Raw genomic sequence first — 26712 nt, forward strand, 5'->3', positions numbered from 1 at the left:
ATTGTTCCATTTCGTAGTTTCTTGCATTTTTAATTTGCAGCCACAAGCTACTTCCATTATTACTCGTACGTTCGCGACCGTATGTTTGTTGCTTACATATTGAAAAATAAAAATCGAAAGATCATCCCTTTTGCACCAAATATATAGCAAAATGCTATCGAAACAAAAAATATATATATATATATAATGTTATGTTTTCATTGCTTTTTGACTTCAAAAGCGTACGAACGTACGATTCGCGACCGCTGGAAATGCCCATAAACCTATACTTTATTTTATGTCGTCCTGCTGTCTTGAAGTAAATATGTACTGCGTAAATGTTATTTATTCCTATTCCTGTGCCTACAGCTGAACGATCATTTTCGAAACTAAAATTAATAAAAACCTATTTGAGAAACTATGGGCTACGTACTTGGCTATTCTATCTATTGAAAATTCTATGGCCCTATCTTTAAACTTTGATGATGTCATAGATTCTTTTGCGGAACAGAAATATCAGAGAAAAGAAATTTTATTAATAAATATCTTAACTGCCCTCAGCAGTATAAAAATCAAAGCGTGATCGCGAAAAATACCTAAGTAAACAATAAGACATCAAAATAAATAAATTATTATCAGGTTACCTGGTTAAAAATAACTTTTCTGTAGTGTATTTTATTATTGTAAACTGAATAGAAAATCCTATTAGTAATCCCCGAAAATCGGTTTAAAAAATCTGGATATTTCTTTACTCTAAAAACCACATGCATTGCTTTTGGTAGTTAACTTTAAATTTGGGGTATTTTGGCAGGATCGTACTCTACTCAATACGTATACAAAGCTGGCTATGCGTAACCGAACGAAAGTGTTTTGTCTATGAGAAGTTCCCTGGTGGCAACAATGATCCGGATCTATAGTGAATGTGCCCTAGAAACTTGTTCAGCAGAAATCAATATACATACATAGACTGAGATGAAATACCTTAAAAGCCAGTTTCACAAAAGCAATTTAAGTGAAAAATGATTTTTTATGTCGGGTTCTATATTGAATCCAATTAAAAAAATAAATTTTTATTAAACTGCTTTCATGAAACTGGCTTTTCAGGTATTTCGACAGGTGGTGATTTGAGATTTATCACTGCACAACTCAACCCTGGTGTCTCCGAATGAAGCTTTAACGCATAATAATATGGGCAAATCACATCTATTGGGCCAATCGTAACACACGAGAGTTCGATATACTCAATGGTGCAACAGGTCGATTTAGTCTGACATTCACGGCACCTTTTTTAACTTGTCGATTTTTAGTAATAACTCGAGCTCAGAACCACCTGGCAGCTCATTTTTGCAATTGCGCTACCTTTACCGTTTCCAATACATGTTTTGAATATTCGCTAAATTGGATCATAAAAAATATGTTTAGTAATAACTCAACTCCAGTGCCAACTGGCGGATTAAATCGTTAAGCTAAACTATCCAGAAACCCGCTCAAACACACACACAAAACTGCGTTAAAATCCCTCCAGGCATTTAGGATTTCACTCACAAATATACCTACAGAAGAATTATATATACATTCAAAGATGAGTAAAAGTCAGTAGGTTTATACTTTGCCAAGTCCTCTTCTCAAAGAACCCATTTTTTCTCAATGAGTATGGGATTGATTTCATATATCTCCATACGAAGTGTTCCAGTACAGTACCATGAACACTTCCAGAGATATGCAGTATGAAATTCGGCTTGTGTGGTAGGTGCCACGAGCCCTTTTCCAATAGCTCCATATTTTCTCGCATGGCTACGCGATTAATTTCATATATCTCCACACAAAGTTGTAGAGATATGCAATAAAAGATTCGACTTGTATGGGAGGTGCCACCCCCGTATAAAGTTCCAGTACTCTACCATGACCACTTTCAGAGATACTTATTATGGGAAGCGCCACGCCCCGTTTTCAAATAGTCCGAATTTTTCTTCATCTCCATACCAAGTTTTAGTACTCTACCATAAACATTTCCAGAGGTTTGCAGTATGAAAAATTCGGTTTGTATAGGAGGTGCTACGTCCCCTTTTCAATATCTCCAATTTTTCTCCAGGAGTATGCGATCGATTTCATATGCACACGTCAACACCAAGTCCCAGTACTCTACCATGAACACCTCCAGAGGTTTGCAGTATGAAAAATTTGGTTTGTATGGGAATTGCCACGCCTCCTTTTTCCAAAGCTCCAATTTTTATCCAAGAGTATGCGATGGATTTCATATATCCCCATACCAAGTTCCATCACTCTACCATGAACATTTCCAGAGATATGCAGTATGGATATTCGGTTTGTATGGGAGGTGCCACGCCCCCTCTTCCGATTTTTTGTTTTTTTTTCATTCTCTTTATTTAAAATCTGTCGTTTGAAAATGAGTAAATGGAAATAGTATCTTTTATTAACGTTGATGCATTAATTGCAATTTGTCCTTTAAATAGGTTAATAATTGTATTTTGGAATCCAAGTAACATTTTAATTCAGGTATTTTTTTTGGATATTAACTATGACTAATATGTATGCATACATAAATATGTATATACGTAGTACGTATTACGTACATATATTTACACATGTAAGTGTGTAGTTTAAAATGGCTTATGATCTAAACGGCAAGTCCAAGGGATTCAGTCTTTGTAGTCGTTGTTTAGGCGCGTCTGCTAACACCAGGCGTCTAAATAAATGCTATGTACTGCTGCATGTGCAAAAATTTCCTTTATGCAATTTAGGAAATTTTTGCACATGCACTTCTCATATGCCAGGTAATTGAACTTTCTTAAGTTCTAATTAGATGGCACTTCAAAGTATGCTCGGCCTAGTCTGATGCATCCTCCGGACACTGCTTCCGGAGCATTTTGCGGACTCTGCATGGCTTACAACCATGCAGAGGTGGTAAACGAACTTTACCATTGGCTACAGTGACTACCCACCATTTTTGAACCAATAAATATTTTTTTTTATAAATACATACATGCAAACATACCGGTCTCCCCTCTCACTGAGCTATTCAGTCGTCGTATATCTTCGCTTTTATCTAACAAGTTGATGGCGTGTGTGTTGGGATGGCAGTTTAATCTGTTGATATATCTTGTGCTGTATCTTTTTATTTCATCTATGACCATATGTGTTTTTAGATCTTTGTGTAGATGAATATTCTTTATATACCACGGGGCTTTCGCTATAAGTCTGAGTGTTTTTGACTGGTATCTTTGGATCACATCTATGCTGGATTCACTTGCGGTACCCCAGATTTGTATGCCATAAAACCAAACAGGTTTTAGGATCGTTTTGTAAAGAAGCATTTTGTTTTTAAGGCTAAGTTTGGACTTAGGACCAAGTAACCAGTACATCTTTCTTGTTTTGATTTTGAGTTGCATCCACTTGGCTCTGATGTGTTGACTCCATGTCTTCCTTCTATCTAAGTGCAACCCGAGGTACTTAACACTATTGGATTTAGGAATTATAGTTTGGTTAATGCTGACATTGGGACAGTCTTCTTTCCTCAGTGTGAAGGTAACGTGCGCTGATTTTGAAGCAATTACCGAGATGTTCCAATTGCTAAGCTAGGATTGTAATTCGTTTAACTGTGCTTGTACAGTTTCAGAAGCTTCGTTAGCCAAGTAGGAGGAAGAAAGGATAGCAGTATCGTCCGCATATGTGGCAACTGTTAAATTACTGTCCTCCAATATTGGCATGTCAGCGGTAAAAATTGTGTACAGAGTTGGGCCCAGTACACTACCTTGCGGAACTCCAGCCTTTACCTCGTATATGTCCGAAGTGTCATCTTGAATTTTAACATAGAAATGCCTGCAACTTAGGTAAGATCTGAGGAAAAGATAGAGCGGGGTGGGTAGTATCTTTTTTATTTTGTACAACAGTCCTGAGTGCCAGACTCTGTCAAAAGCTAAGCGTACACTGTAGAGAAATCTCTGTAGAGTTTTACTGAAATAAAAATCTCCTCTCTCAAATAAGTTTACATGGTAGCGCAACTCTAGGAGATATTCACTCTAGCTAGATACAAAATAGAGAAATCTCAACGTTTATCTATCACGTACTCTACAAGCTGTGTACACGGTAGACAATAGTTGCCTCTCGCCTAGAGTTAGTTTTCTATCTCGAATTGTTGTCAACGCTTGTTGTATGTATATATGTATTTATATCAAAGCCACGACGTATAAAATATAGTTGGCGACATTAGCGGAGCGCTAACCCTTCGTCGATTTGACAGCATTCCCCTATTTTCTGACGTCATACACTACATTTTCGCATATGGACAAGAATTAAATTTTCAAATTGTAATTATCTGCCGAAAAAAAATTTACCTAAAATTAGACAAATTTACCTAAAAATTAAACATGGCAAGCTCTCTCTTCGGTACTATGTGTACTTTTGGACTCACATCAAACAACCTTTAATATTTGAAATTCACTTGAAAGGAGTTTCTCCGAGCATTTCCAGCCAAACTACTATATACATATATGTAGGTATTCACCAAGTTGAGCAAGTGTCTGGCACTCTGGCAAAACAACAGATAACTCAAGCAATGACTGTTGCCAGAGTGCCAGACCAACTGCTCAATTTGTGAATACCCCTTATGCTTTAACCAATAATTATGCCCCTTTGCAAAGGACGGAGGCTATTGGTAAAGCCATTGAAATGCCAATGAAAATAAGAGAATGATTCCTGGTACATTATTTGGCGACGTTCTAAATGTACTTAAAATGGTGTGCTTGTATCGAATATATGATTTAATGTCGTAGCCACTTCCAAATTTAACAATAAGGGTATTCAGACTATCCTCGTTAATGTATTAATTCGTTATCTGGTAACTCGGTAACACTTTCAATTTCGAACGCCCCTTATTCTTTTTCTGGTTAACATTACTTTCGAATCAGCTGACTGAAGTTCTTTTATTTATAAACATTTATTGATTCCACCACAAAAAAGACTTATTGAACTTTTGATAAGATGTATGCACTTTTCGCGCGAGAAAATTCTACCAAATAACTGACAGAAAGGAATCAGCTGACATTTTAACGCGTGTATTACCACATTATCGGACTTGCCTGAATACCCTTGATCTGTAATGAAATTCATTGTCCAGACTTTACTATACGTCTCCGTAGAGCAAAAAGTCTATTTAGCTTGCTAAATAGAGTGTAGAGCTGACGTAGAGTTTTCGATCTAGCTTCGTTGGACTGTGTACACGGCGAAAAAGTCTCGCTAAATAACTCTCACGTAGACTTTGTAGGTGAGTCTCTGGTAGAGCTCTATTGAGGGTTTACACGTCTCTAGCGAGATTTTTGTCTAAATCTCGCGTTTTTTCTCTACCGTGTACACTTAGCTAAACGCTTGCTGAATGTCTAGGAAAACTGCACAGCAATACTTTTTCTCCTCCAAACTGCTAAGGATCACTTTAACGATATGATGGCGTTGCTCCGGAGTACCGTGCATGTGTCTAAAACCAAATAGATGTTCTGGAATGATCGATGGTCTTTCCAACTCTGGAAGTAATCTACGAAGAAATATTCTTTCGAGTATTTTCGAGAATATTGTCAGGAGGTCTGAATGAGGATAACTTATTTTCAGGCTTGCTTGGCTTTGGTATCATTATTATTTCAGCACATTTCCACTGGGTGGGGAAATGACTCTGCCTAAAGCTACTGTTGAAAAGCAACACTAAAAACAATAAACATTTCTTTGGAAGTTTTTTGATTGTCCAGGCGTCAATATTGTCATGACCAGGAGCTTTACGAAAGACATCGGTTTGTCCATTGGGCACGGACAGTCAAGGTATGCTTCCACGCTCCGGCGGTGGCTGTCACTTAAGGTTGAATGGTTCAAATGTAGTCTTAAGATGTCTGGCAAAAGCGTGTGCTTTACTTCCGTTTGATCTGCACCATGAGTTGTTGGCGTCTTTTACCGGGACCAGTCTAACGGGAGGTCGTTTTAAGTATTTCGTAGCCTTCCAGAGGTTATGCTCATCATCTTTATTTGGATCGGCATTTTTAAGGTATTCTCCAATCGCTTCTTCTTTTAGCTCTCCAATTTAGATTTTAGTTCCTTGATAGCTTTGTTAGGTGCTGTTTTGTCAGTCGGATTTCTGCTGTTTTGCCAAATCCTACGAAGCCGCCTCTTGTTTTGTACTAGCTCAGCAACTTTATCTGAATATGGTAGCTTGTTTCTCTGTTTCTCTGTGGCTGAGTATTTTTCTTACAACTGAGAGATGAAGCTAAGAAAGCAGCTTTGTGTATTTTGTTTGTGAAGTTTTCAACCGCGTCATCTAAGTCTCTGTTTGAGTTTATTTCCATGTTGAGATTTATGTGGGATTCAAGCCAAGTTTCAGACACATTTATGTCAGACCGTTTATTTAAAATACGCTGCTTTCGAGTAGTGACAAAAGCAGGCATATTAAAACTAATAATGAGAGCTGAATGATCTGAGCTAAGATCGTCGTTATTGAGCAACTCGAGAAGATTGGGGCCGATTCCGGAGTGAACTGCAAAATCGATTACATCAGTTTTGTGAGGGTCTGTAGGAGTAAGTGGGCCTGCCAGCAGACAAGATATGTAAGTTATTTTATTTATTTATTTATTTACAGTCTACAAAGTCAAATGCTTCTTACAGACTAATTAATTAATTAAAAATAGAAAATAATTGGAGCTTAAATCTATCCAAACTTGCACTAAAATCGAGATCTTCATAATATCTGTTACATAGCCGAATTGATCTACTGATTGGCTCATAGAACGCATAACTAGTTCTATGAACTGAGTCAACAAGTAACCTATTTCGCCTCAAATCACCAGATTTGAATATAGGGACTATTGAACATAATTTCCAAGGCTCAAGAAAAGATCCACTTTTTAAGCATTTCTGGAAAGGCAGTGCAATAGGGTTAGCTAAGCAGTCAGCGCAGTTTTTGAAAAAACACAGGAGAAAAACCTTCAGTATCTACTAGAGTCCAGCGCAAGTGTATTTGCCGCATTTCGTTCAATAAGTACTCCTTGCATTGTACTCTACTCCCAACACATTGTTACTCTTTTTCCGCATACATACACTACTTGGCGTTGAGAGAGTAAATACTTGACGTACTTGCTATTACTCCATCAAAGTACGTACTCTACTTTCTCTTATCGCGTACGAGAGATATTTGCTGCTGCCATAAGGGAGTAGCAAATCTACTCTCTGTATACTTGTAGTACGGTAAGTACTTGCGTATTAAATTTCAATTCTGGTTGTTAGCCTACTAGTTGATATCGTTTGCAGCGCTGCTCAGTGAAATTGAAAGAGTAAAAATAGAATATGGAAATTGACGATGTAAGGAAATGTTTACGGCCTTATTTATAAAAAATAACGTAGATTTAGACAGTTGTTTAATGTGACATTTTCATAAAACTTTTGTATTCAAGCAGCTTTTTAAATCTATGTAGTATGTGCTTAAATTTTTATGAAAGTATTATTTCTCGTTTCTAATTTTCTATAAAACTATTTGCAGTCATTAACCAACAAATAAGTTGTCAAAAACAATAACTTAAGAAATGCTGCTATACGAGATAAAATTATTAGTGGCAAATCAAAATTTTGAAAAGTGCCGATTTTCACATTCGATAGTTGGACATGGTAGCGACGAGATGTACGAGCATTTTTTTCCTAAGAGCAGCATACTGATTTAAGAAATTTTTTATAGAAGAAAATTTACTTTCCATTTATTGTGCGTAATTTTATATGAATTTTTAGTTTTTCTTGACTTCACTCCCCATACAAAAAAAAAATCGGTACTATTATTCCATTGGAATTATAAAATCTACTATATTTTAAGAGGTCCACCAAAATATTTCGGAAAAATATGAAGATTTAAGTGAGCTGGACCGATTTGAAGATACCTCCAAAAATGGTTTTTTTATAAATAAAAATAGTTTCTTAAAGTTTTTTTTTTTTTAAATCCCCTCAAATGACAAAACGGTTTAAGCTTAAAATATTTGCATAAAGAAATTAAAAAAAAAAATTAAAAAAAATTTTAACGGAATCGTAATGATGATGCTGTTTTTAACATTTTTCAAAGATTGGAATAAGAAAAACTTGAATAACTGAACCCAAACTCTTCCGATTTAGACTTAAGAGGTGTCATTGGAAAGGTATTTTCTCACCCTTTTCATTTATTTGCTAATAAACTTATTCAAAGGATGGAAGAGAAAGGTAGGAGAAACGAACCTCATTCAAAGTTGAATTAAGATGTTTTGGTATTCGAAAAAAAAGGTGGGACACGAATGATGTTTCTTTTGGCCAGAAATAAAAACGGTATGAAAATACCTTTCTACTGAGATCCCATAAGTCTAAATCAGAATATTTTTGGCCCAGTTATTCAAGTTTTTCGTAAATCAATCTTTGAAAAAAGTAAAATGACAGCATCAAAAATCTCATTCTTACGATTCCGTTGAAAAAATTTTTAAATATTTTTATGCAGATTTTTTAAGCTTATTCTAATTTGTCATCTGAGGGGACTTTTTTCAAAAAGTTCTTTAAGAAACTATTTTTTTTTTTCATAAAAAACTCCATTTTTGGAGGTATTTTCAAATCGGTCCAGCTCACTTAAATCTTAATATTTTTACGAAATATTTTGGTGGACGTCTTAAAATATAATAAGTTTAGTAATCCCGGCGGAAAAACCGCAACTTTTTTGGGTGATGCAGTCTAATGTACATACATACGCAGCCATATAACTTGATTTCAAGAGAAACGAATTTTCATTTGGCACGTTCAGAAGGCGCAACAGCTCAGTAACTGGTGCGATTGCACCTTCTGAACGCGTTGTTGCGTACTTCTGATCAACTGAATAATTGCGTGTTAGATGATCGTAATATTTTTCTGATCATTTGAGACAACATGTTTTGAGAGTTGAATTTGACAGCTAATGTATGAAGTCGTTCAAAAGACGCATAACGATCACTGATTTTTGTGTAGCAACGGTTGCGCTCAACTGCTGCGCCTTCTGAACCTACCTATTGATAACTTTTTTTTTTGATAACACTGGGACAGCTCAAATTGGTATTGAGTTAAACCAAATGCAAGATAGAGTTTTTGAATTTCATTGAGTTTTTTTAATAAATACTAAAATTAGAGGTGTATGAAAGGCGAAAGAAAAACTTTATCCGATTTTTTTAAATCGAAACTACATTTTTACATATGTACATATGTACATGTGTACATATGTACATATGTACATGCATACGTAAATATATTTAATATGAAATTGAAATTTTCACATCAATTTGCGCTATCTTCAAACCCATGGTTTCAATTGTACGCATATCGTCAGGGTTTTCCCCACAACTTGGTTTTGCTGCAGCGAAGCGACAGAACAAGTGACGAGAAAAAATATATGCGGACACTTACATATACATGTATCTATGCACATACGTATCTATGCACATACGTATCTATGCACATACGTATCTATGCACATACGTATCTATGCACATACGTATCTATGCACATACGTATCTATGCACATATGTATCTATGCACATACGTATCGATGCACATACATACATATGTACTTAGGTATGTATATCAGCATTTTAGTTGAAAGTACGTTTTGCTCGTCGCTCCCCTGTAGAAATCGGTTGTATGCATTCATGAAGAATGCTTGCTATATGAGTGAATTAGTGTGAATAATTCATGAGTAGTCATGAATTTCCACGAATAAATTCAAATTCTAAATTGCAAGCGAATGTACGTTGTCGTTGTTTTAAGTACATTTCTTGATAAATTTGAAGTGGAATTTTTGTAATATTTTCAGTCTTGTACAAAAATTTTAGTGAAAGGACGTGTTGTGCGATACTATTTTCAGCACAAACGGGCTTTTGCAAGATATGCATTTGCATATGTAAGTGCTACTTGTTTGTATGTCCCCGTATATTAAAATGTATCAGAAAAGTAGCATTTACATATGGGGATCTTGTAAGAATGCTTTAATATTGTTCCATTAATGCATTTTTGTATGTTTGAAACATTAATACAGCCATATGCATACAGCAGTAGTACAAGTGTATGATTAAGGTACGCATACGCTCTGAGAAACCACGCGTGTTAAATGGAAATGAATATTTATTTATACTGGCTTGTATACACAGCAGCAAGCTCATGCCACCAACAGCGATGTTGTATGCTTAAGATTTCTACTGGGTCTCTTCATCGCTCCACTACATTCCTGTCCATAGTTTTATTCAGATACCACAAATGCACGATCCAGAAAATTCTTCTATCACTCTTGTCACAAATGTATGTTTTCTTCGAAAATACTCAAGTACTACCAGTAGAGTACTCTACTGTCAAATACCTTTTACTCGCAGTAGTTGCGGAAGGCAAAGTAAATACTCTACGCGTTTATGCTTACTCACACTTGACCCGAACGATGAGAGTAAAAGAGGGAAAGTATTTGCGCGGCGATCGGATGTCTTGTTAGGCCCTTTAAATGGAATTACGCAGGAGTTTAGTATCTACCTTAGAGCTTGAATTCAAATTCGAAATAGCGAGGCGAACATCATTTGCAGAGATTTCAAAAGAACTAATTGTTGGTAATTCAGTATGGGTAAAGTTGGGAAACGTAGAAGTATTATGTTTTGTGAAAACCTTCTGAAAAAGTTATTTGTTTTTGTTATTTTTATGGCCTTTATAACAATTATATTCAACAATTTTTATGAACTCGAGGCCGTTTTTCAGTGAAAACTTATTGCGGAAAAGCAACAATAATTTGAAAAAACTGAAAAACGGCCTCGAGCTCATAAAAATTGTTGAATATAATTGTTACAAAGGCCATAAAAATAACAAAAACAAATAACTTAAGGACGAGCACACCTAAAAAGTTAAACATTCTAATAATAGAAATATTAACAAAAACCAACAAAACCAACAACCACATGATCAAGTGAATTGCAGCGGAATAGCTGCGCCTGATTGTAGTTGGCTTAGCAAAGTGAAATAGTGGAAAATAAGCAACAAGAATTAACAAGACAAACTTAGCACAGTACGTTAGAGCTGGGATACTATCGATAGTACCGCCACTCGATAGTTTTCGAAACGATAGTTGAAAACATCGATAGTATCGATAGTACTATCGTCGTGAAAGGTATTGAATTGAAACAGTCAATTGCTTGAAAATAAATAATTAATAAAATTTATAAATTTCTTTGTAAATTAAAGACATTGTATATTTTTTTTTATTTGGGTGCATCAAAAATAACTTTTTGTAATAAAAAAATAATTTTATTAATTTATCTTATAATCTTATTAATTTATGCGTCCGAATTATATAACTTATATACATACCCTTGCATCCCCTTGAATAGCGACAGGCAAAATCTGAATTTATTTTTTATATGGCAAAATTAAAATCGGATTGTGTTTGTCCCTTTTAAAGTAGAAAGAAGTGAAATTGGCTATAAAAATACATTTATAATACTACAAAACAAACAAAATAAAAGATATTAGTTTAAATTGACAACTCATTTTTATAAAAGTTCAACTGAGATCAAATACGGAGGCGCCTATCAAAATCCGGACAAGGGAAATTACATTTTATAAGAAAACGAATACAGTACTGCTCAAAATAATAGCACGACAACATTTTTTAGCAGTTTTGACTACTTTTTTTTGTTTATTTAGTGTCTACTAATTTTTTATAAAAGTTGTACAAAACATAAAAAACTACAATATAATTAAAAATTCAAGCTTTTTAATTCGAATTTCTACAAAAATTTTGTGTAAGCATTTTTATAGCTTATTAAGTTTTACTATAACTTAGTGTAAGCTTATAGTTGCTAAAAATCCCAATGACTTAAATTTTTTTTCTGCCGACCGTGTTGAGAATTTTCTTGCATAAAAAAATTAATGTAATGTGTAGAGATGTAAGAAGAGACATTGTGAAGTCTTGCTAAAGCCGACATCGATAGTTTTCAAGAACTATCGATAGTGGCGACAGTTTTCAACTATCGATACTATCGATGTTACTATCGATAATATCCCAGCTCTACAGTGCGTAGGCAACTGGCTGAGTCAGTGGTGATCGTCGGTTCGAATCCTACTAAAAGAAGTCTGATGAGGAAATGTTGGTATTTCCGAAATAGCTATCACTTTTACCATTTTTTCAAAATATTGTTGCTTTTCCACAATAAGTTTTCACTGAAAAACGGCCTCGAGCTCATAAAAATTGTTGAATACCTTCTGAAAAAGTTGAGCGAATTTGTACAGCTCGCGCCCTTTGGGATTAGTAAGACGGGATCCCCACCATGGATGTTTGGCGTTGAAATCACCACCGGCCAGAAATCTAGCACCTAGTTTGTTGAAAAATGAATTAAATGACTGCTTGTTTATGTTAAAGCGGGGAGGTAGATACAGTGCCGTTATTACAATCCTGCCACTGACGCTTGTGATTTCCACAGACGATGCTTGAATTGAAGGCAACGTGATCGACTCCAATACATTGTATTTTAATGTAGACTTAATAAGAATTGCAGAGTCACCGTGTGCTTTACCATCAGGATGGTTACAGGTAATAAGATCAAAACCATTTATTTAAAAAAAGACTTATTGGTTAAGTGAGTTTCGGAAATCATGAGTATATCTACATTTTTTGTTAACATGAAATGTTCAACTTCTAATCTATGGTTACTGAGTCCATTGGCGTTCCATATTACCATCTTTAAACTTTATTGCATAACTTAGAAATAAGAGAGGACATCATGGTCATTAGTGTTGTGGTCAGCTCAATTTGTTTAGAGATCAAAGCTTCGAGCTTTTCTAAATTGTATGTGGTAAAACTTTGTTGTCCTTTTGTGACATCTGCGTAACTCACGTGGTTTTTGTAAAACTGTTGCTCATTATTTGAACTATTAATGACATTAGATCTAAGCTTATTATTAATTGTCTTGATTGAGTTCCTTTCACGTGAGTTATGATTTTGCAAGCAGTGCACATATTTTGGTGGAGTATTAACACTTCTTTCGTAAAGAGGGGTCGGATGGTCTAGCCTGCACTTTACACATCTGAATGGGTTTTTACAATATCGTTTAGTGTGACCAAACTCCTGACAGCGATAACATTGCGCTAAATCATTAAATTATCGAGGAGGCTCGATTTTGACTACTGCACTGCATAAGTGATTAATATCAAAAATACCTTTGTTTTTTTGCTGATGGTTCAAGGTTAACAAAGAACGGAGACATTAACACTTTTGTTGCTTTACTTCTTGCGTTTACAATATTTCGCACTGTGTGACCGTTTTGAGCTAAGTCAAGTTTAATGTCTTCTAAAGGTGTTGTAAAGTGAATATTTTTTATTACTATTTTATAGGGTTTATCCCCTTTTAATTGATATGTATGAAAAACTATGTTATTGGCGTCTAGAAAGCTTACGAATTTTCTATAAGAATTACTATTTGAAGCTATATCTCTGGCTTGTCCGCCTCTTCCGGACTTGTATGTAAAGTTGTCCCTGCCAATTAGAGCTGAGAAACTGATTATCATTTTATTTAGGTCGTTTACTAGTGATATGAAAATCGGGGGTGGTTTGTGAGAAACACTGTCAGTTGTCGCTAAATCTTGTTCGTTTCTACTATTACTAGCATTGCAATCATCGCTTTGTGTGTTTGTGTCTAGGACCGCAAACCGGTTTGACGTGTTTGGTATTATGTTGAGCTTTGTTGTTTTTTGGTAGTTTTGGAGATCCAATAGTTTTACGCTTAAATACTTTATGCTGGTACGCGTCTTGCCAGCCTCCGCTGTCATCGCACGTACCGGCCTCCTCGGCTTCCTCGTCGCTCATGATGTTTTTTTTTAGTTTTTACTTCACACTCTAATTTGTTTACCAATCAATGCAAATTACACTTTATGTAGATGCTTTCCATTTCCAGACAACTGGTCAGGTACGAGCATGATTTTTAATTTGTACCAACCTCAAATACATTGTTTGTTGGTCCAAATAATGAGACACGTATTTTTTCTTTTGGCTCGGAAAAACTTTTCGGCCGAATTAAACGCGATTTTGTTTTTCAGGCAAAAATCGATTATTCGAATTGACAGTGAGAATTTTTTTTTAAATGCCCATAACTTTGTCAAAATTTAATAGATTCCAACAATGTTTTTACTCAAATGTCAGTAATTCTTGTCACTTCAAGATAGAATGATATAATTATTGATTTTCATCATGGTGGAATAATAACAAGGTGTTGTCAGTTACTTAACCTCACTTTTTCGGCAGCCCTATTCCGGTCACGCATTTTAAAGTAGTAGAAAGGATATTAATTATTTACTACTTTTAATCCGTTGGTGCATACTATTTCAAATTAAATGTAGAAAAATGTATAATTGCAGGCTTATAAGCCTGAATATATGTTAGTATCGGCAGCTCCACATAGCTTGGACATATATTGTAATTTTCAAAAAGTAAAGGCGGTAAAATAAGGAAATTTCCTATTAGAGTGTAAATGATTTTTAAAACAGATTAAAACACATAAATATCGATAATATTAGCGAATTCCTAATTTAACCATGCAGTCACTCTATTCAGGTGTATCAGTAGTCCATTTGGCTCAGTATTATGACAATGCAGCAAAAGTTATTTAATATTGATTGATAACTACGATATCTTTTATTTCTTACATTTTGAGGACAAAAATCATACAAATCCATCAATTTTAAATACTAATATCCATCTGAAAAGACCAAGTTCTTTAAAAATCGCGATAAAACGAGTTACTAAAATGAAACATTTTAGATACTATTTCCCAACGAATAATAGCATAAAAATTAAGATCGGCAGCACTAAAATAAGCATGCCGATCTTGTCAAAATTACAACAAACACGTCGCTACTGACAACACCTTGTTATTATTCCACCATAGATTTTCATTATTTAAAATTTTTTATTTAACAATAAACAAAAAGTGCAATTTTTTTTTTTTTAATTTAATTTCTCAAAAAGTGTATTTTTGTTCTCTGCAACTTTTTTACCGGGAAAGAGACACATTGAACTACAATCAACCCAAATCTCTAATAGCGAAGATTTTTTTCTGAGTTATGATTTTTTATAGAAAATATACGATTTTGTGGTACATACTACAATATTCTTATATTGTTTAACTAAATGGAACATATGTATGTAATATATCAGCAAAAAGTACAGCCGTGATCATTTTCTGTGTATAAATAGATATTAGAACACACTTTCCACCATACAGTTTTGAAATACAAAATCACATTTTCCCGCTTTTTATAATCGAAACTGTATGGTGGAAAATGTGTTCTAATATGTATTTGATACACAAAAAATGATCACGGCTGTACTTTTTGCTGATATATTACATATGTACATATGTTCCATTTAGTTAAACAATATAAGAATATTGTAGTATGTACCACAAAAACGTATATTTTCTATAAAAAATCATAACTCAGAAAAAAAATTTTCGCTATTAGAGATTTGGGTTGATTGTAGTTCAAAGTGTCTCTTTCCCGCTAAAAAAGTTTGAGAGAAAAAAATACACTTTTTGAGAAATTAAATTAAAAAAAAAAATTGCACTTTTTGTTTATTGTTAAATAAAAAATTTTAAATAATGAAAATCAATAATTATATCATTCTGTCTTGAAGTGACGAGAATTACTGACATTTAAGTAAAAACATTGTTGGAATCTATTAAATTTTGACAAAGTTATGGGCATTTAAAAAAAAACATCTCACTGACAATTCGAATAATCGATTTTTGCCTGAAAAACAAAATCGCGTTTAATTCCGCCAAAAAATTTTTCCGAGGCAAAAGAAAAAATACGTGCCTCATTATTTGGACCAACAAACAACGTATTTGAGTTTGGTCGAAATTAAAACTCATGCTCGTACCTGACCGGTTGTCTGCAAATAGAAAGCATCTGTATAATATACATTATATAGTATAATATTAGTATTAAGTATCAAGTGTTCTGCCTATGTCCGCGCTCGCTGAATTCACGATAGGAACACCCTAATTGCCAAATTCCAGTACTCTATGGTGAATACTTCCAGAGATATGCAGTATGAAAAATTCGGTTTGAAAGGGAGGTGCCACGCCCCCCTTTTCCGATAGCTCCAATTTTTCTCCAAGAGTATGCGATGGATTTTATATATGTATCTCCGTACCAAGTTCCATCACTCTACCATGAACACTTCCAGAGATATGCAGTGTGGATATTCGGTTTGTACGGGAGGTGCCACGTCCCCTCTTCCGATAGCTCCAATTTTTCTCCAAGAGTATGCGATGGATTTTATATATGTATCTCCATACCAAGTTCCAGAACTCTACCATGAACATTTCCAGAGATACGGAGTATGAAAAATTCGGTTTGTATGGGAGGTTCCACACCCCTTTTATGTATCGAGAGTTTTGTTAGCGGATAACCATACTCGGTTCAGCCGTTCTCGAGCTTTGCGATATAAATATGTAGATGGTATGGCTGCTTTTAATATTGCGTTCACTTACGTACAAAAAACATAGCAGAAGATTTTTATGCGTAATTATATACATACATATGTATGTACATAAATATGAATATACAAATGTAAGTGGTAACAGCAATGTCAGTTGCTCCTTGTGGTAACATAAACGACTCTACGTACATAATTGCCTACATTATTTCTCCATGAACTGTACATACATATTTGTTTTTTTAACATAAGAATCAACTTTAACGTTAACATAAACACGTTTGTATATGTATACATAACCCTTGCTTTGCGCTGTATTCCATACGAATTAACAGCAGGGGACGCTCTCATTTGTGATTTGCAGGTGAGCAGCGCTGTTATGCGGGTATGTATGTTAGATTCTATTGGATTTTTAAAGTCCTGCAGTTCCATTTTTAGGAAGTATTTAAACTTTTTTTGCCTAAGACAATGAGAACCATCCAGAACCTATAATCAGAATTTAAAAAAATCGGTACAGCCGATCTCGAGCTTTGCGAACAGAAAAAAACGGCTTTCAAAATATATAGTGACGGACAAAACTACAACATGGTGTAACACTTTTTAGTTCAGCCATCGCTATAATCCCAAGTTCTAACGACTTCATACTTTTGCTGTTTATTTTTATTAGTAAACCTGATCGTCCTCTCTCATAAAGATTTGAAGTCAACCCAACAACAATAATAAAACCAGCAGACAAAAATGTAATTCAATGCAAATGTTACAGTTTTGCACTCATATATTTTTAAGAACTTTTTAACAATTTTCACGAAAAAAAGAACTATTAACACAATGTTCGGTACGCTTTTGCTTTTTTAAGTTCCTGGATATGATTTGGCATACCTTATTTGTATCTCTGTAAAAATTCTGGAGGTACATAGGTATATCCTCCCATATATCCTTAGTTGACAGCTCATGTATTCCCTTGGACGGACTTGAATACTTTGTAAGCTGTGCTTTTAGTTGATTTCGCGAATTCTCGATGAGATTCATGTCCGCGGATTGTGGAGGTCATTTCAAATTAGCAAATTTTTGCTTTTGTATCCAGTCTTTGCGAACAAGTGCAGTGTGTGTTGGGTGATTTTTCAGCAGAAACTCTCATTTTTTCGACTACACCTTGCAAATTTTGTTGAAATATAAACAGATACTGTTGCTTACGCATAATGCGTACTAACGGACCAACAAAGTTTTTGAAACTATTATTGACCGATCACTGTGATTCACAGTTTGCCTCACATGATGCGCATGGGCTTAATTTGGGTCTTTGATCCAATACCATGCCCGGCCATCTGATTGAAAGCGATTAATTTTGTCTTGTCAGATCAAATAACCATGTCTGGGAAGTTGGCATATGGTATGACGCAAAACGAAAAAAAGTTGTTCTGAGTAGCCTTCCAATAGTTCTCGAGTTCTTGAAAATGGGGAAAAAAGTTCTGGATATTTTCACAAAAAAAAAATTTATTTGAAAAATGGGTATGCCAGATTCACGCAGCATACGACATGTGGCAAAAAGGCAAATAAAAAGTTGTTCTGAGCAGCTTTTCAATAGTTCTAGAGTTCCTGAAAAGGAAAAAAATTTTTCTCATGAATAACTTAATCAGATTTTTCCCGATTTTTTGAAGTAAAAATCACTAAATACCAAATGTTAATATTGCATCAATTCAGGAGAAGTATAGTTGCTTTACAAAATAGTGCGTGAAAACTTTGCCTAATTTGAAAAAGACGAAAAAATCAACACAGATCTCTTAAGTTTTCTAAAAGTTTATATACATATATCATTCGAAAGGTCTAAACTCGGTTTATAGTGAACTGAGTTACAAGCTTATAAGTGCGGAAAACCGGGTTTTTAACAGTAAATCAAGATTGTGTGGGTATTTGACAAAAATTTCGTATCTCGATTCTTACTTCACTTGGCAAAACTTACCCGAAAAATAGCATGACTTACCAGGTATTTTTACTTCATTATTTTTTGTAGCATTGTGTAATAGAGCACACAAATTTGTACTTTCTGTCTTTTATTTAAAAACTCCTTAAATATAATAAAATAACACTCAAGAAAAAACATAAAAATATAACGGATAATCAAAAATAATTACCTACATACATACATCATTTTTTAATATTTGTTATTATATCTGATTTCTTCTTTTATTGGTAAATGAGATGATTATTTCTTAATTACACTGATTACTAATTATTTGAATATTTGAAACAAAATAGTTAATCATTAACGTGTAAACTAACACCCAAATCATTTTTGCTATCCAAAATCAAAAATAAATAGGTTTAAAATTATTGGATTCTTTAAATTTCTTTTTAAAGATGTGAAAACAAAGGCAAATAAACCATCACAAAAAATATTCAGCCCTATTCTGCATTTCGACTCGAATCGAAATTTTCTCCGTTTGGCAACTTTGGTATCTGCGTTCCGTTTCGTTTCGATCAATCTTCGAGATTTACGATTGTACCTATTCTACATTTCGATCGTAGTTACGTTTTTCTAAGTTGCAAATTTGTTGACGGAGAACGTTTCGATTTTTATTTTCGTAGGTTTAAATATTAAAATTATAAAAGAAAATTAAGTGAAATATACTGTGAATGGTTGTAAAAGTCATCATAGGGGCACCCCCCCTGCCCCTACCTGGCTTCGCCCATGATTCTTATAATTATGTATCCACTTAAATTTTATTTTTAAATTACAGTGATGCTTTTTTAATCCATTCTACTTTAATTCCACTTTAATTAAGAACAAACAAAACTTTAACTTGAAATTAAAATTAGTTAGATATATTTAGTTATTTTAAATATTTACAAATTTTAACTTCATAAGGTGCCGATGTCGCATTAATATCGTATCGCATATCGTATCGCATATGGGCATTCCCATGGTGGCGCACGTGACAGTCGTACGATTTCAATGTGATACAAAAAAGGAATACCATTTGTTTTCTTTAACTTTTTTGGGCCATTATATAGCACATAATTAGCTCTATACTTAACCGAAAAATGAAATCAATCGAACTGCTTGGTCCTGAAATATAAGCATTTAAAGAGAGTGTCGTTACGTGACAAAAAATGGAAGTTGATTTTTTTCTTTTCTTACAAAATCGCAAAACTCTGCGAATTGTGGATGGCTACTTTCATGAAACTTATTTTAATATGATTTGGAGCAATTCTAGTTGTTTTTAGAGGTTTTTGAATTAATGCAAATTGTTTCAATTCTCTTTACAACCCCAAGTATGAAACGTGACGTGACGTGGCGTCACGTGACATAAATTTCCATCGTTATATTTTTGTTAATATTGCTTTTAAATGAATTTTTAACGCAAATAAAACATGTATTTTATGTAGAATATACTTTATATTTTGACTTCAGCGCCAATTCAGGGTCAATTTATTAGAAATCTATGATTTATTATGTTTCAACCACATACGCCAAATTCGAACCAAATCAGACCATAAATACGGTTTTTCGAAATATCTCGACCTTGGCACCACCTAGGAAGACCATTTTATGCAAAGATGATTCTACTTACATAGCCAGTATATATTTTAAAAAGCAGACAAATCGGCCCGTAAATACGTTAGATATAAAACTTTTATTTTTTTTTGTCGTGGTGAACCTTCCGCTGGAAACACCCATATCACATCGCATATCGTATCGCTCTAATGTGCACCGTATAGATCCATTCTCTTCTTCTTCTGCTTATTTGGCGCTGTAACCGCCAAAGCGATTTTGGCCGGGTTCAACAAAGCACGCCAGTCATTTCTTTTCTGTGCCAACTGACGCCAATTGGAAATACCAAGTGAAGCCAGAATACTTTCAGAGCTGGAGCGTTGGTGTTCATTCGAACGACATTGGCAAGCCAGCGAAGCCGCTGTATTTTAATTCGCTGCATTATGTCCATGTCGTTGTAAAGCTCATAGAGCTCATCGTTCCATCCTCTATGGTACTCGCCGTCGCCAACGCGTAAACGCCCGTAAATCTTCCTCAAAATCTTTCTCTCGAATACTCTAAGAGCCACCTCATCGGATGTTGTCATTGTCCATGCTTCTGCGCCATATACCAGCACGGGCTTGATGAGTGACTTATAGAGTGTGGTTTTCGTAAGTCGAGATAGGACTTTACTCCTGAATTGCCTACTCAGTCCAAAGTAGCACTTGTTGGCAAGAGTAATTCTGCGTTGGATTTCCATGCTGATATTATTATCGGTGTTAATTCTGGTTCCCAAGTAAACGAAATTCTCTGCTTTCTTTAAAACAAAATTATATAAACCGTGTTTTAAAACTTTATACAAAACGAAGTTAAATTTAACGATATTTCATCAAAATGTTTGACCTTTTAATCAGATTTAAAAAAAATAAAATAAAAGTGGTAAACAATCTCACTTTAAAAGGGGGTGCTATTGATATGACCGATACTGTACATACGTAGATATATCACTGGGCACCCAAAAAGTGTAGTTATGCAGTGATTTTTTTTTTTAAGTTCCAATGTTTTTCATTTTAAATATTTTTCGTTAAGTTTTTATTTAAATACTATGTCTCATACTCCATAAACCATTTAAAATAAAATTCTTTACTGTACCCCAAACTTGATAGAACTCTAAAAACTGTCTTCAAATTTCAAACTTTTTAATCAGAAATTTTTTAATAAATATTTCGGGTATTCTCTTTTGTAGCCAATAAAATTTTAGTGCAGTAAAGTGTAACCCTGCATCTTAAACAAAAATATTTAAATAGGAGTATACCTTCAAGAGCGTGCGTAAAAAGAGTTATGAAAAATCAGCGCGATTAATTATACAAAAAATGTAATCGGCTATAGAGCTGTATACTTATAAACTCTGATTTAAAATATTGAAGTTTCTCTATATAAGTACTAAATTTCCAACACGGTTAGAATTATATGTTTTTCTTATAATACTTATGAGCCATCCTTATATAAAAAATTTACGAAAAATATTTAGCATGAAAACCATTGTTAATATTCAAACTTCTATATATTCTTATTAGATATTATTACATTTCAAAACATTTAATACAATTTAACGCTGAGTTACCACAAATAAGCCTTAAATATATCGCCGCTTTTCTACACAAAATTTTCATGATGTATGTATGTACATTGAAATACATCGTTTGAAGGAACTAAATACTACTCGTTTAAAAACACAATTTTACGAAATGAATATTACTTTTTTTAAGAAGTTTTTCTTGCATAATTTGGGCCACTGGACAAAAAAATTTGCATCGATAACTTAAAGTTGTGATACACAATGGCTAGAGGCGTCGCTCTATAGGCAAAACACGTAGATCTTCAAAATCGTAGATCTTCGCGTAGAAAAGAGATAATGGAATGAAATGATTTTTATCGTTAAGATAAATGATCATATAATATAGGAAAACTATAGAGAAGTTACAACAACAATAACTTACCCTCAAAATACCGTTCAAAATGTCACTTTTTTTTAATTTTGGATTTTGGATCCCATTCCACTAGAAAAAAATATATTTAATACACCATTAGCACTGTTTCTGAAAGATTTCTCTTTATTTTATCTTAAGACTCGATTCTTGGGACATTGGATGCTGTACCCGAGTGGCCAGATTGGAAAAAGAAAAGCTACCTTTAAACTCTAATAACTCGTAAACTATCAGCTTTCACAAAAAAATTTATAAGACAAAAATGGTTATACTGGTCGATATCTTTACAAGGTTCAAAATTGGGTCCACTCTTATATTTAATATATTCAAATAGTTTGTTGAAGAGCTTGAAGAACTGTGAGGTCTATGCATATGCGGATGACACCGCCGTCGTTGTGTCCCATAGGGACTTAAAAACAGCAGCACAAATACTACAACGAAAGCTTAATATAATAACAAGATGGTCACATGATAACGGACTGTCAATCAATGCATCGAAAACAAAAATCATGCACATAAGGCCACCTCACATAGCACGTTCGGACATAAATATAGTTTTGCACAGCTACGCTTGTCTACATCAAAGCGACACTCTAGTGTCGTGTGGGTGCACGACAAATATTGAGGTGGTCGATAGGTATAAATACTTAGGAGTCATAGTAGACAAAAACTTAAAATGGAATGAGCATACTACAGAGTTGCAAAAGAAAACCAGGAGATCAACATTTATGCTTAGACATCTCAGCTACTGTTCAGATTATGGAGTTCTAAGACAGGCATATCACTCGCTAACGGAGTCCTACTTGCGTCACAGCATCACAGCATGGGGAACATCATCGGGATGTACGAAACTACAGCAGAGCCAAAACTATGTGCTTAAAATATTGGCGAAGAAAATAAATACCCCAACCGACGCTCCTCTTGCAAAAAAACTAAAAATACTCGATGTTAAATCCATATTCAAGTATGCAGTGCTAAATGAGTTTTTCGATGATGGGCGCTTTAGGAACCAAATTGACCATGAGTACAAAACTCGTAGGCGACAAGAAGGACGCTTCAGAATCCCAAAGTTCATAAATAACTATGCCAAAAATACACTAAACGTCGTAACGCCAACTCTGCTGAATGAACTGCCACCGCAATATATAAATCTGCCGGAAAATGCAAACAGAAAAAAGTTAATAAAATATCACCTCTTATATTCTTAGACATAAGCCGCATTGTAATCGTATCTTTTTTACATATCATTTTAAATGTTGTAGCACTCCCATTAGTATCCTGAAGAGAGTATTAGTTAAATCAATATTAAGAATTCGTACCCGCAGACAAGCTTGCTTAGCTTCGCGGGTTTTTTTTCCAGTCTGTACAACCTTAAATGTAACCTCATCTGAATAAAGAATTAATTGTATTGAAAAAAAAAGGGCAGCATTTAACCCTTTAATGCAGAGTCTGTCATATATGAAACGCTTTTTAACCCTTTCAAGGCAGAGGCAAAATGGTTCTCAATATGTTTTTAACGTACTTTTTATTTATTGTTATTTTTTTTTTATTATTATTTTACTATGGAAAAATTGCCTACGATTAATATCTACATCAACATGAGAAAAAGCACGTTAAAAAGTATATTGAGAACCTTTTTCCTCTGCATTGAAAGGATTAAAAAGCGTTTCATATAGGACAGACTCTGTATTAAAGGGTTAAATGCTGCATTCCATTATCTCTTTTCTAAGCGAAAATCTACGATTTTGAAAAAAAAACTCGTGTTTTGCCTATAGTGCGTCGCCTGTGGGCATTCTTTCATATATGTATGGATGTGCCATTTCTACCGATATATATTTTTTGTCTACTCGGTTATTCCCTGGGGAATTCATGCTTTATTTAAATTTTAAAAATTAAATTACTACACCATTTTAATTAATTAGTGTGTAGTCCAGTTTTGTTTTGTAGAAGTTTCGTTAGTATACACTTCAGTTTTTACACATTGAACATATCTGCATATTTATATATTTACGCGTATCTATTTACATTTATTTATGTACAAGTCTACAAAATCTTATTACTTATAAAGCGATTTTTAATTTTCGTTACTTAACACACATTTTTTCAATTACATCTTGTGTTGTAATTGGCACATCATTATGTACCGCTAACATCGTTAAACCATTCAGCCGCTCCTTAATTGTATAAAAAGGAAGGGACAAATAAGATAGCATATTCAACAATTGAGTAGTCCACTTGCAAAGTGCGCTATGTAATTTTTTTTTAGATTTTTGTTTTTTGGTGGGTTTCATGTCCACTAACAGCAGAGTGAAACAATTTTCTATATTCTGAAAAAAATAGCATGAAATGTTAACTACTCTTGCAAAAGTCGCTATAATACTTATTTATACACTTTCAAATGTCTCCTCTTCGTATGAACTTAGAAAACTGCAAGAAAACGTGGTAGTTTCGGTGCCTAGTGGAAGAGGTCGCAAAAAAAGAAGCAAACCAATCCTCCTAGAGGAGAGAACGCGAAAAGCTAAAAAAAACTAGCTATCCAAATTTTCAGGTAATAAAAAAAGATACAGTTCGGATGTTACTTGTTGTCGTAGACGTTTTTTTTTTAATTTATGGTTTACTTTTATAAAATCACATAACGCTGTTTGCTAGTGGACTACTCATATATTCATTAAAAGATAATTTGTCATCCGTCTGAAATAAAAAAAAATTTAAATCAGAAGGATAAAATAGTATTGTGTTATTAATTCAAAAGTAAATAATTGTAGTTCAATGACGAATCAATTTATCCCCCCCCCCCCTGGCTACGCAACTGGAACACATCAAAAACTTTAACGCCAATATCTCAGAAAGCAGTTTTAACAGAAGCAGCTTTTCTGTACATCTAACTTAGCGATGGGCATAATGTGCACATACGGCAAAATGCCCAAACGTGCAAACCGCGGGCAAATGTGCAAACCGTTGGGTAGATGAAGTGAGGAATTATGCCCGGGGGCGGAAACAGAAAATTTTGCGCGAATTGCATCTGTATGTGTGATCGGAATGAGAGAACAAGTATATGTGAATACTTCCTTCCTAAAAGCACCAAAACTTGGGACAAATGAAAACATCATACATACTTATGTGTATAAAAAAGATTTTCGTATCCAGAATAAAATGCACTAAATAAGCACTGAACATGGCGGGAAAGGTATTATAATAGTATTATACAGTTGTCGAATATTTTTAGGTATCTTCGGCTCAGCTAACATGAAAAAAGCTGCATGTATGCATATCTATATATTCTTGATGATGATTTTAACGATGCAAAGTGAAGTGTATGTATATACATTTTGATTAAATCAAAGGTGTATATTTAATTTGACAGCACTTGTGCAAATGCTTTTTTTTATTGCAGGTATGGACATAAAAGTGCAAATGAGTTTTGCATTGACTACATGTTACAAACTCCAACGAGCTTAACAGTCACGAAAACGAAGACGACATTCTTATGACCAGATGTGGGCACTACCCCAAACAAGCGTGAGCTAAAAGTTAGAATGGGATAGTGGCCTAATTCATTTTGCAACAGTGTTGCCACGGACACATTTTTTTCCTGCCAAAATCAATCAAAACCTACCAAAATTTTTTTAATTTTTTAATATATATATATTTTTTTTTTAATGTCAAGCTTATTAAAAATGTAGATAACATAGCATGTAGAAAAATTAAAACACAGCTAGTTAAATAAAAAAATAACTACGTATAACAATTCATTTTACTGTACAGACGTACACAAATGTTTGTCTCTTTCCAAATACATATTATTTTTATTATTATTACCACCACAGCGTTACATTACTGTGAGCTTCCAAGTGGTTCAAAAAAGTTTTACCTCTTACCAAAAACCTGCTGCCGTTTTATAAGAGTCTAAGGCCTTTAACCTGCCTGACTATCCGACATAATATTTAATTTGGCCCCATTTGTCCTTCTACACAAACTTCGATTGCGAATACTTTCCCCTTGTCCAAATACGCCTGTCCCAGTAGTCTCGTCGTCTGATCCGTCGGAATGTCATACTTGGGACCTTTCGTCAATCATAGTTATTATCGGCACCCTGAAATTGTGCATATGGAAACTGTGCATACGAAATAATGCATATGAAAAAAACCGAAATAATGCATACGAAAAAAACCGAAATAATGCATATATGCACAGTTTCGGTTGAAAACCGAATTAATGCATATGAAAAAAACCGAAATAATGCATATATGCACAGTTTCGGTTGAAAACCGAAATAATGCATATGAAAAAAACCGAAATAATGCATATATGCACAGTTTCGTTTGAAAACCGAAATAACGCATATGAGAAAAACGAAGTAATGCATTCATGCACAGTTTCGGTTCAAACCCGAAATAATGCATATGACAAAAACCGAAGTAATGCATACATGCACAGTTTCGACTCAAAACCGAAGTAATGCATATGACAAAAACCGAAATAGTGCATACATGAAAACGAACTTCTTTCTGAGTAGGCGGCCTTCGGCCGCGCTTAGGGATTATAACCCTTACTAAGTAGAATTCTCCTTTCTGTGTTGCCGGAAAAGAGGGCCGGAAGTATTTTTGCGCAGAACTTCTTTCTGCGTAGGCGGCCTTCGGCCGCGCTTAGGGATTATAACCCTTACTAAGTAGAATTCTCCTTTCTGTGTTGCCGGAAAAGAAGGGCGGAAGTATTTTTGCGCAGAACTTCTCTCTGCGTAGGCGGCCTTCGGCCGCGCTTAGGGATTATAACCCTTACTAAGTA

General features: G+C 34.3%; 1 protein-coding gene across 4 annotated transcripts in view; it reads left to right on the forward strand.

Annotated features, from left to right (window-relative positions):
* LOC118747793 (putative nuclease HARBI1) overlaps positions 1-26712 on the forward strand; it is a 201072-nt gene that overhangs the window by 40901 nt on the left and 133459 nt on the right. The window contains exon 3 of one of the 4 annotated variants that reach the window (XM_036481950.1): positions 25322-25495. The exons of the other annotated variants lie outside the window; for them this stretch is intronic. Within the exon in view, the coding sequence (XP_036337843.1) occupies positions 25322-25418 (97 nt within the window). The 3' untranslated portion in view covers positions 25419-25495. Of the gene's footprint in view, positions 1-25321; positions 25496-26712 lie in introns of those variants that run through there. 4 annotated transcript variants of the gene reach the window in all.

This window comes from Rhagoletis pomonella, unplaced genomic scaffold (genome assembly GCF_013731165.1).
Source record: "Rhagoletis pomonella isolate Grant_MI unplaced genomic scaffold, Rhpom_1.0 Rhpom_scaffold_00001, whole genome shotgun sequence".
Classification (NCBI taxonomy): domain Eukaryota; kingdom Metazoa; phylum Arthropoda; class Insecta; order Diptera; family Tephritidae; genus Rhagoletis; species Rhagoletis pomonella.